At 47.3% G+C, this 10003-nt stretch overlaps 4 protein-coding genes and 1 non-coding gene across 5 annotated transcripts; 2 read left to right on the forward strand and 3 right to left on the reverse strand.

Moving 5' to 3' along the window:
* Positions 1-272: 272 nt before the first annotated feature.
* DFJ58DRAFT_669920 (uncharacterized protein) lies at positions 273-709 on the reverse strand (the record flags this gene model as incomplete). The annotated part of the gene is made up of 2 exons (XM_041382821.1): positions 273-519; positions 567-709. 2 exons carry the CDS (start codon positions 707-709, stop codon positions 273-275), a joined length of 390 nt encoding a protein of 129 aa, XP_041236857.1.
* Positions 710-2689: 1980 nt separating this feature from the next.
* On the forward strand, positions 2690-4673 carry DFJ58DRAFT_735173 (uncharacterized protein; the record flags this gene model as incomplete). Its single annotated transcript, XM_041386593.1, has 6 exons — positions 2690-2808; positions 2861-2984; positions 3041-3227; positions 3282-3504; positions 3561-3874; positions 3928-4673. 6 exons carry the CDS (start codon positions 2690-2692, stop codon positions 4671-4673), a joined length of 1713 nt encoding a protein of 570 aa, XP_041236858.1.
* Positions 4674-6015: 1342 nt separating this feature from the next.
* DFJ58DRAFT_t144 lies at positions 6016-6112 on the reverse strand. Its single transcript has one exon. It is a non-coding gene; the product is annotated as a tRNA-Pro (tRNA).
* A 717-nt stretch (positions 6113-6829) lies between these two features.
* On the reverse strand, positions 6830-8740 carry DFJ58DRAFT_819324 (uncharacterized protein). Its single transcript, XM_041391905.1, has 10 exons — positions 8580-8740; positions 8482-8529; positions 8400-8429; positions 8168-8351; positions 7821-8113; positions 7635-7765; positions 7455-7587; positions 7322-7402; positions 7153-7297; positions 6830-7100 (listed from the first exon to the last, which is right to left on the reverse strand). The coding sequence occupies exons 1-10, from the start codon at positions 8628-8630 to the stop codon at positions 7051-7053; spliced, it is 1146 nt and encodes a 381-aa protein (XP_041236859.1). The 5' UTR covers positions 8631-8740; the 3' UTR covers positions 6830-7050.
* A 387-nt stretch (positions 8741-9127) lies between these two features.
* On the forward strand, positions 9128-10000 carry DFJ58DRAFT_819330 (thiamine diphosphate-binding protein; the record flags this gene model as incomplete). Its single annotated transcript, XM_041391906.1, has 7 exons — positions 9128-9277; positions 9328-9470; positions 9497-9525; positions 9549-9592; positions 9641-9794; positions 9824-9912; positions 9964-10000. Coding segments are annotated over exons 1-7 (549 nt in total), but the record flags the coding sequence as incomplete, so codon positions are not given.
* Positions 10001-10003: the final 3 nt, after the last annotated feature.

Consider the following 10003-nt stretch of genomic DNA (forward strand, 5'->3'; position numbering starts at 1 on the left):
GTGAGTGCAGTGGACCTCGATTTAGGACTATGACTCTTGTATATCACTGGCTAATTGGTAATTACACTTGCAGGATACATGCAGACTATTAAGGTAATGCAACTATGCAGTCCAATGTCGTTCAATCACAGTTGCACATCTGCATCAATTTTGTAATCACGCATAGTAGCTAGCACATTTTGTGATCCGAGCATAAAGATTCCATTGCTAAGGAATTACAAGCAAGTCATGTATATGTACATGGCTGAGATAGTGAACTACTACGAAGGTATCTAAAGTTCATAGTGTGTCATTGTCTCCGATAAGTCGTCTACCTGCGACCACAAGTCATCCGAGTCAGCGGACCAAGAGGGGGAAGGTGGGGATGCAGGCAGCCAGAAAGGGCCACCCGGGGTTGGTACTGCTCGTACTCTACCTTCGTTATATTGTACTGTATATACCTCGAGTGCCTTCTGGAACGAGGGGTACCACTTCTGAACGTTACCGCTCACAAAGTTGGTGCGTTCAGCCACATCAGCCCTGATATGAGTGTCAATATTATTATAAGTGAGGTCGACAACGCTTACCAGTGATAGAAGATGCCTACTTCTTGGCCGACAGTAATTAACCAGAACCCTTCAGGTTCTAAACCAGCATGTGGAGGTGCGATATCGCTAGGTTTTGGTACCTGCATTGGAAGAAGTGCGACATTCTGTAGAATGTTGCGCATGTGATGATGAACTCGAAGGCGGCAGATGGTCTTGTGCGTGGGAGCTAGTAGATAGATCGGAGTTTGGGATGGTTTGATTGACATGTGAGGAGTTGGTGTGTGATGCTTTGTAAAGGGTGATACTCTCTTCAACAGTCTTGCGCTTCCAGCTAATAGTATCCAATGATGAACCTGTTTGAGAGCGTGAGCATGTGGGTGATTGTCAGATGATATAGACCTGCGACCCACCTGATATGGTTAAGCTTCAACCAACTGACAGAAGTCCCGGACATGATCATCATGGCAAGAAACGACAGATGGTGAGGGAGTGCGTGACATGGTGGATATAAGACACTTAAGGAAACAGTTAATTGAACGAGGGGGAATTGATGGAAATGTGCATAATGATGTTATGATTAGTCACACACAGCTCAATGTGCAAAAAAATGTACCCATAGCTGGCTTTGTATGAAGAAAAAAAATGCGGAATCCAGGAGGACGTCAGACACAACGAGTTTGCACTAACCTGTCTTTGCAGTCCTATCCGCCACATAGGCTTCCTCCGCGAGATAAGGGATGGGCTTCCCACTACCCGTAGTATCGAAGGTGATCAAAAATAGAGTGTGCTGGTTCTGCAAGCAGGCCAGCTGTAAACAGCGGTGGGAGACTCGCCTACAGGGTAAAGGCCTGGTCCAACGTGCTCAAAAAACAACAGAACACTAACCTGGTTTTATAGGCAATGACAACCGGAGGAGCAACCAATCTCTGGAAGCTCTCAGGAGACTCAACGACTAATAACCACCCTAACATTGCTGAGGACCTCCGATGATTTCAATCTAGCGGCAACATCTGGGATGGTACTGACGCACTCCCCATTAGCCACACCAGCAGAGAGTTCAGAGACCTGGCGAGAGGTGTTCTGGGTGAGGTCTGGAAATTGTGAGTGCATGTTAGCAGATAGTCAGAAACTGACACACACATCAGAAAGGATCAAGATGGTGCTCACAGGGTTCAACGTGTCGACAATCGCACATGGCGTGATCGTGTTCTGCGAAGAAATCTCACTTTCAACGAGCAAATACAAATAATGAGCGAATCATACCTTATATGGAGCCTGGAGAAATCGCAAAAGGGCTTCAAGAGTTTTTATGATCGCCTACGCAGCGAAGAGACTGAGGTGACTGATTTGAATGGTGGCCAATGGCCAGTGACAGTAGTAGACGCGTTCTGTGAGTTACTTGCTAGTTTCGGTGTTTGTGTTTATCACATCATTTGTTAAAGTTGCTGAGAAATTTGTACTGAAAATATCATCGACGGACCATACAATTGCTTCTGCACTTGTTTGTCAAGGCGTCATGCCCTGCTCCCCGATATCACCGGTGGCGGGCATAACATTAGAAGCCCTTGAGTTATATCGGGTGGCACACCTCAGGAACCCTCACTTGTCAATCCAAGCCTTCGTCAAAATGATATGTGATTTACATGGGGTACGATTTTAAGTTCTATTGTGCTCCATGCTAAACACATACACATACTACAGGTGGAATTCCATCGGCACATCTCACGTCAATTTTCAATTGCACTTGACATATATCTTCAAATCAGACGGGTTGTGGCCTCGCTCATCAACGAATCCCTCCAACACGACTCGCCTGACTGGCGCCTCAAACACGCATGCCCTGCATGCACTTACACACTAACTGACGAAGAGAAGCTACACTTCAAGATTCTCTATGCTATGGACGGGAACGACTCATTGAAATGAATTCTGCGACGCTCGCTTTATGACGACAATGACTCTCTTGGTCTATCGTCCGAACTTCCCACTGGCCAGATACTCATTAGTGACCGTTACCTATCTCATAACTTTGTAGAGCAGTTTGCACAGGATATGCCATGTGATACGGGAGCCAATGTGAGTAATTGATGTGTACCTTTTGTAGAGACAACTAACACAGTCAGAGTCCGGCAGAGAACTCATGCAAAGGCCGGTGGAAAAATATGGACGATGCGAAGACAAAAAAAGCTTGGGGTATTTATGACGAAACTGGTGTCTTCGTCGCCGTATGCTGCCATGGCTTTTGTTTACTTATTGCAGACATGGTGCAGAGCGGGGAGCGGTGAGTAGTACTTAGTCTTTTTGTTTTATATTTCTAACAGGTATTCTAACAGTGCAAAATACCCCTTGGCTATTGTTGCCAAGCTGCTAGATGCATTTGGCGATGATTTGGGCGGTGGCTATGACATCGGCTGTCAGTTTCAGACTACTCTCGACAACAGCTCTCTTGGTCCCCTGGTGCGCTCATTATGTCATAGTTGCCTGGTTGGTGCGTTTCACGGACATGTGCACAGGCAGTTATGTCAGCTTTTTTCATTATCAAAGGCATTGGTATCGAAGATCTGGAGACTTGTGAGCGGACGTTCTCCAAGTCAAACTCCCTTGCATCGGCTCTACGGTATACTAGCATTTTCCATCGTCAACAGGCTATCGATTCATATTTCAAGCATAACGACGAGCTTGAGGTATATGGCAATCTTTGTACGTTGTTCTGTTTATCATAAGCGCTCGCTGACATAACTATTGGTTGGCTAGCAAATTTCTTGCATGGTAACTACAAACAAGCTCTCGAGATCATCGCCAATGGCGAAGCTGTCCTACCGAAGGTTATGCAAGAGCTCAAAGTCGAAGACGAGAGCGTCTTTGAATGTTTGCTCGAAGACAAGAAAATCTACCTTAAGGGTCTAACACGAGAGCCTGAAGAAGAGACGCTTCAAATGGAGTACTGGCAGAGATTAGTCAATCTTAGTGCAAGCAAGTAAGTTTTACTTTTGGTGTATGTATCTCGTAGTTACTGAAGCCCCCGAAAAACAGAGTTGCTCTTGACACAGGAATGAACATGTTCGGAATGCACAATACTCCATCATATGGCGCAGACATTGGAAACACACACAAGGTTGAAAGCACGCGGCGCCACGCTCTCGAGGACTATGAGAGAAACCTGAAGTTGGTTCAGTTATTAGAATGCAAACTCGGTATCATCGCTCGCTGGGTTCCAGAAGATGAAGAATGGCAGAAGGCAGGGAGACTCGTAGCTAATAGAAAGTATCAACGTGCCTTGGACCGTTTGGAAGGTTTGGTCGTGGCTCGCATTTTCGAACTTGCGAAGATGAATAGGGCGGGGACAGGTGAGTTTGAGTCTAGTTTGGCTTGTTTCAGCTAACTCTATCTATGTTTCAAGGTTACAAACTGCGAAAACATATTGCGAGGGCCTTGCAGACACGCTCTGCCACCATCAGGTCCACCCTCAACACATACAACAACCTTGCCAGTGCAGTGTACCCTCCCCGGCAAATACTCAAGTGGGAGGATGTTGTCGAGTACGCCTTTCTCGCTGACTTCGAGCTGCTACGAAAGACGCACTCCGATGTCTCTCAATTACCTTGGTCATCACCAGCAGCTCGGAGTGGGATGGATCTTTATTTTAAAATGTGTCGAGCACGCGAGGAGATTTGTCGTCTGAATATTGAGGTTTGCCGTCTAGTGACATATATACGAGATGAAGACAAGTATTTGCGGGTGTGCGAAGACCGACTCACAGTTGCTAACCCTGCCCTTGCCCATCAAATCACTATACATCGGAACATTCATGGCCGGTTCAACTCCCGCCATATCAAGCGGCTCGATGATATCTCAAAGCTTCCCGGCTTCAATGGTACACTCGTCCATGGTCTAAGTGCTTGCACCGGTATCGGGGAGAGTGCCAGCATGCCAGATCCTCTGATTCCCGCCAACGTGTTTGCTGCCCATATACCTGCACACAACCCTTCATCCCCTATAGGTGCAGATACTCAAGAGGATTTAGATGAGGAGGAGATCGCAGAGGAGGTCACAGAAGAAGCCTCGAGGAGTTTGCAGGACATTATCACCATCACCGCTGACTTCTCACAGCTCCAGGTTGTTGACAATGGTGAAGTAGAGGAGTAGTCTAGTTTATCTGTCATACTGTTGCAATGCACTTCTTTTATTATGCTTACTGTTAAGTATCAAAACGCGCCTCCAATATGTTTGATTTATCGAGCTCGTCGTGTATGACAGCGAGCACGAAGGTTCACACGGCAGGCGCAAGATAGCCGATGCCAGGAACATTACCTACATTAACGCCGACGTCCCACGCTGGCTTACCTAGCTAGGCCACATTTCAAGTTGCTTGCTGTTATCATAAGTCACTCTTTATCCAAGAGTTATTGAAGGAGGCTTGGAAACGCTGGAACTCTGTTGTTTTAGACGTGCTAGCCCTATCTATAATCATGTCTAATTAGAGGCAATACGTGGGAGTAACAGTTGATATGACCTGAACTTTGAATTTTAATCATCTGATTGACAGAATGACATGTCATGGCCGCACAACATCCGCAGAACGTCTCTATATTCGGCAAGTCTCCTTACTGGGGGTGTCCGAAACACCGATGGCATCGACTGCATGATTTAGTGCAGTACGATTTGGATCGGTTTTCGTCATGGTTGCATATTTATCTTTTGACATCATGGCTCGATGACCGAGGTAGCGAGGATGCGTCTAGGAGGCAAGTGTTCTCTGGACGGAAGACTCTGGAGGAAGATTGCGACGTGTTGGATTCCGCGTCGAGCGGCACGCGGTGGCGACCTAGATGGTATCTGTTTGTGGTGATTTTCCAATTTATATTGGTGCATTTCCGACTTTTCTGGTGGCGTGCCAACAAATTTTCACCCTCTTATCAACCTTGGATGAGTTGTTATGCTCCCCTGGCCAATCACGCTTTGCACACACTTTCTTCTTCTTCTGACCAGCTGCATATAGCAAATGTTCCGACAACCTCAATGATAGATGCAGTGAGTATTTTGCTGCTTCGATGCCTGCAGTTCCCGCGGAAACAATTCGCGTCCGCGCCAACATGTGGGCAGATGACATTGATATATGATTAGCTATCTGGTGTCAACATCAGGAAAGAAGTAAGAACGTATTTCTTCCCCGACGACTCCGTGAATACCAACACAAAATCATTAATCAATTCTTGTTGCATCACTATGTGAATCAAGTCCCCCCGTGCTCATGACAATATTGAGGTCACTTCAAGCATCCGATGGGATAAACTTATTGGCACAGGGAGGTATTTGTTAGGGGGTTTTAACTTATAGTTTGGCAGGCTCAACAGTGCCAAGGTATCACGATCTCCAGTCACCTCCATTGTCATGATGATTAGGAACATTCATCCGTTACTATGAGGTCTCTCGTGGTCCCTGTCGAGTGCCTTGGACACACACTGCCAAAAAAAATGATAAAACCAAAGGGCCCAACCGGGAATTGAACCCGGACACCCAGCTTCAACAACCTTGTGTTGGGGATTGCTCCCGAAGCGGGTATCATACTACTAGACCATTGGGCCTTGAAGAGGTATCGCCATTGACTTTATAATCACAGGGAACCCGAACCACGATCGTGTATGCACATTTGCAGATCGACAACAAGCAAATATATCGGCCGACCCTCGAGCTCACACCGATCATTAGGGTATCTTCTGAGTTCATTCCCGGACAACCGGTGCACACCGTACCCTTCTTCCTATCTCTCGAGCGAGGACTCGGACGACATGGCAACTTGAAGCAGCTCAGACTGGAACCTTTCAATCATAAGATCCGCGGTGCACGAGAGGAGGATGCGTACGAGGACCTATTCCTAAATCCCAGTGTCTGGACACGACAAGCCACCACCGTAACAACTGAATGACAGGACACATGATGGGACGAGCAGTCGTTACATAATATAACCCATGGCCACACACTTACAAGACACGCATGGTCAAGGGCTCGCCATTGCAAGGTAGTTTTGACTAGAGGTTCCTAGCAGTCTGTGTAATCATCGTCCATCGTCCACAACAAGCCGACCGTCGCGACTCGAGGAGAACGACAATCAATATTCTTTCTCAACTGGGGAGCTCATCCGAGTCGATATCGCTCAGTCACTGCTAAAGCTAAAAGTAAAGTTTTGTGCATGACAGAAGTCAGCGGTAGAAGACGCAGGCGGAACGTAGTCGATCAATCCAGTGTACTGGAACACAAGGAAGCGCAGACGATGACGTTGGAAGAGTAAGAGGTAACACTGGACCGGGATATAAATGATATCACATTGACGAGTTCAACATTAAATACTATAACAGCAATGAATCTGATCCATTAATGCACCAGCCATAGCATAAATGAGTGTTCTGAATACTGTATGTGATGGTTGCGAAGCCTATTTACATCTAGTGTCACATCTATATAGCATCCCGTTGTCGACTCCGCGTCCCGCACCTGTTGCACGGTACCAAGTTACAAAGACAGCTTAAAGTTTTTTGATGATAGCATTGGTGAATTCCGATGTCGTTGCACCACCTGCAGATGAACAGTGAAAACGAGTCTCGACAAATCACGGGGAATTACTCACCACCCATGTCTGCAGTCCTGACCTCTCCGGCGTTGATGACATCGAAGGTCGCGCTTGCAATACTGTTGGCGATGGAGTCGAGACTGGGGAGGAGAGTGTAAGAAATATGAGAACAAGGCCATGCCGGACAACATACCCAAGATGTCTACATCATGGTAGCACTCAAAACCATAGCGGTAGGGTTGGCACGGTTGGTGCCCATGATGTCTGATGCAACGTGTCTACATCCGGGCTCGAAGAGGGCATAGTCCTGAATATATATCAGTACCCAGCAGGTCTAAATGCAAGTGTGCGACATACACGGCGATGTTGCATCCTGGAACGATACCAGGACCGCCGACAAGTGCGGCGCCAATGTTGGAAATGATGGCACCATACAAGTTTGGGCATGACCATGACATCGAACTGACCAGTTTGGCAACCAGTTGCATGGATCTAGGTGGTATTAGCCGGCTGGAGCGGAAAAGGGAGAGACACCTCACGTGTTATCGATAATCATATCATTAGACACGATTCCTAGAGATTTGTACTCCTCCGCAATTCGACGGAAGGTGTTCAAGAACAGACCATCACCGAGCTTCATGATGTTGGCCTTGTGCACACAAGTCACTTTCTACAAATGAGCGCTTGTCAGTACAGCACCGGCCGGATTTGAGGTCATGACCGACCTTGCGGTTGTTCTTGAGGGCAAAGTCAAAAGCAAAGCGCGCAATACGCTCCGCCTTGGCCCTTGTGGAGACCTTCAAACTCTCCACTACACCAGGATAACTCTGGTGCTCCAAACCAGAGTATTCACCCTCGGTGTTTTCACGGATGATAGCAAAGTCGACGTTGGAGTGGCGTGTGGGGAATCCAGGGAGAGACTTGCACATCACAACCGATGCGTAAATGTCGAGCTGTTGACGCATGGCCACGTTCCATGAGATATGGCCGGTTTGAGAGATTGGCGTGAAGAGAATACCTATGACGACAAAGATGAATGTTAGTTCTGTGACTCAGTGGGAAAAATACTTACCCTTGAGACCGACTCTGTTGCGCTTGAGACTTTCCATTGCCTGCTTGAAGAGATCCTCCCCCGCTGAAGATACACCGGAGACATCATACTGCTCCCACTCGATGGGCGCGTTTACGTGCTCGAATATCTCTTTGACAGAGTCTGTGATTTCACCGCCAATACCGTCACCGGGTATGAGGGTAACCTAAACACACTCGATACCAGCACCATATCCAAGGGTAGATTCACGCACCGTATATACGCCGCCGTACTTGGTCGGTAGCTGGGATGATACGATAAGTTCGATAACGCTATTCGCTTGGGCGTGAACTTACTCTTTGCGTGACTTTTGGAAAACCAGCCGAAAGAGTGGTTACAGTTCGCTTGAAAAAAAAGGTAAACATCACGCCATCTTATAAATTCAATTACCTACGGACTGCTGAAGAGCAGGGCGGGTCGCCGCCGACAGAGCGTTGCGGAACATTACTTACAGACGTTGTGGAATGAAGGAAAGAAACGGAGAGTAGTCGTGCAGCTAGCGGAACAGTTAGTTTTAGTTTTAGACATAAATTGTAGGAAAAATGAGGAGTGCCCGCCGCGCCGTGTAATCGGTTCACTTCATATTATATTTCAATTCCGCGTTTGTCCGTGTCAAAATTGCTCCCATTTCATTCACACTCTCTCTTGTTACAGTCCTCCCCTCCCTCAGCTTCTCTTTCCAAAAGGCTCAATGGCTGCCGCCCGTACTGCTTTCTCTCGTGTTGCTCCTGCTATCGCAAATGTTCGTGCACGTCCTTCATTGGCTCTAAAACGTGTTGCTTTCGCTCGCGGATATGCGACAGCAAGTGAAAACTCGGTAGGAGTTGCACGTCATTCTCATGCATCATGTCAATTCTGAACCATTTGGTAGATGACAGTCCGTGACGCACTCAATGTTGCTATGGAGGAGATGATGCGTGACGAGAACGTCTTCATTCTCGGTGAAGAGGTAGCTCGCTACAATGGCGCCTACAAGGTCTCCAAAGGTCTCCTTGACAAGTTCGGCGAGAAGCGTGTCGTTGATACTCCCATCACTGAGATGGGTTTCGCCGGTATTGCTGTCGGTGCTGCACTCTCAGGTTTGCGACCAATGTAATACACCCTTTTCCTTCTGGCGTGTTTTTTCTCATTATTGCTTAAAGATGCGAGTTCATGACCTTCAACTTCGCCATGCAAGCTATTGACCAAATTGTCAACTCTGCTGGAAAGACTTACTACATGTCCGGTGGAAACGTACCCTGTCCTGTTGTCTTCCGTGGCCCCAATGGTGCTGCTTCTGGTGTCGGTGCCCAGCACTCCCAGACTATGCAGCCTGGTATGGCTCAATTCCCGGTCTCAAGGTTGCAGCCCTTGGAGCGCAGAGGATTGTAAGGGTCTTCTCAAGGTTATTATTTTCTACAGTTTCTTGTCCGTATAGTTAACAACTCATAGCCGCTATTCGAGATCCTAACCCAGTTGTATTCCTCGGAATGAGATGATGTACGGTGTCACCTTCCCCATGTCTTCAGAAGCCATGTCAGACAACTTCACCCTTCCTATCGGCAAGGCAAAAGTCGAGCGTGAAGGAACCGATGTCACTATCGTAGCACACAGCAAGATGTCACTCACAGTCTAGAGGCCGCTGACATTTTGGCAAAGGAGGGTGTCAAGGCTGAGGTTATCAACCTCCGTAGCATTCGTCCTCTGGATATTGATACCATCAAGGCATCAGTCAAGAAGACCAACCGGTCAGGCAATCATTTAGACTAATGATCCATTGCTCAATCATTTTGTTACAGTCTCCTCATCGTCGAGGGTGGTTTCCCCGCCTTTGGTGTT

Source organism: Suillus subalutaceus (assembly GCF_016647625.1).
Source record: "Suillus subalutaceus strain FC151 chromosome Unknown DFJ58scaffold_202, whole genome shotgun sequence".
NCBI classification, from domain to species: domain Eukaryota; kingdom Fungi; phylum Basidiomycota; class Agaricomycetes; order Boletales; family Suillaceae; genus Suillus; species Suillus subalutaceus.

Bases quoted from the DNA above. Each gene is read 5' to 3' on its own strand.
- DFJ58DRAFT_819324 (XM_041391905.1), bottom strand. From the start codon at position 8,630: ATGTTCCGCAACGCTCTGTCGGCGGCGACCCGCCCTGCTCTTCAGCAG. The intron at 8,530-8,579 runs GTAGGTAATTGA...TTTTTTTTCAAG, and splicing joins GCCCTGCTCTTCAGCAGTCC to CGAACTGTAACCACTCTTTC. The intron at 8,352-8,399 runs GTGCGTGAATCT...GAGTGTGTTTAG, and splicing joins AGTACGGCGGCGTATATACG to GTTACCCTCATACCCGGTGA.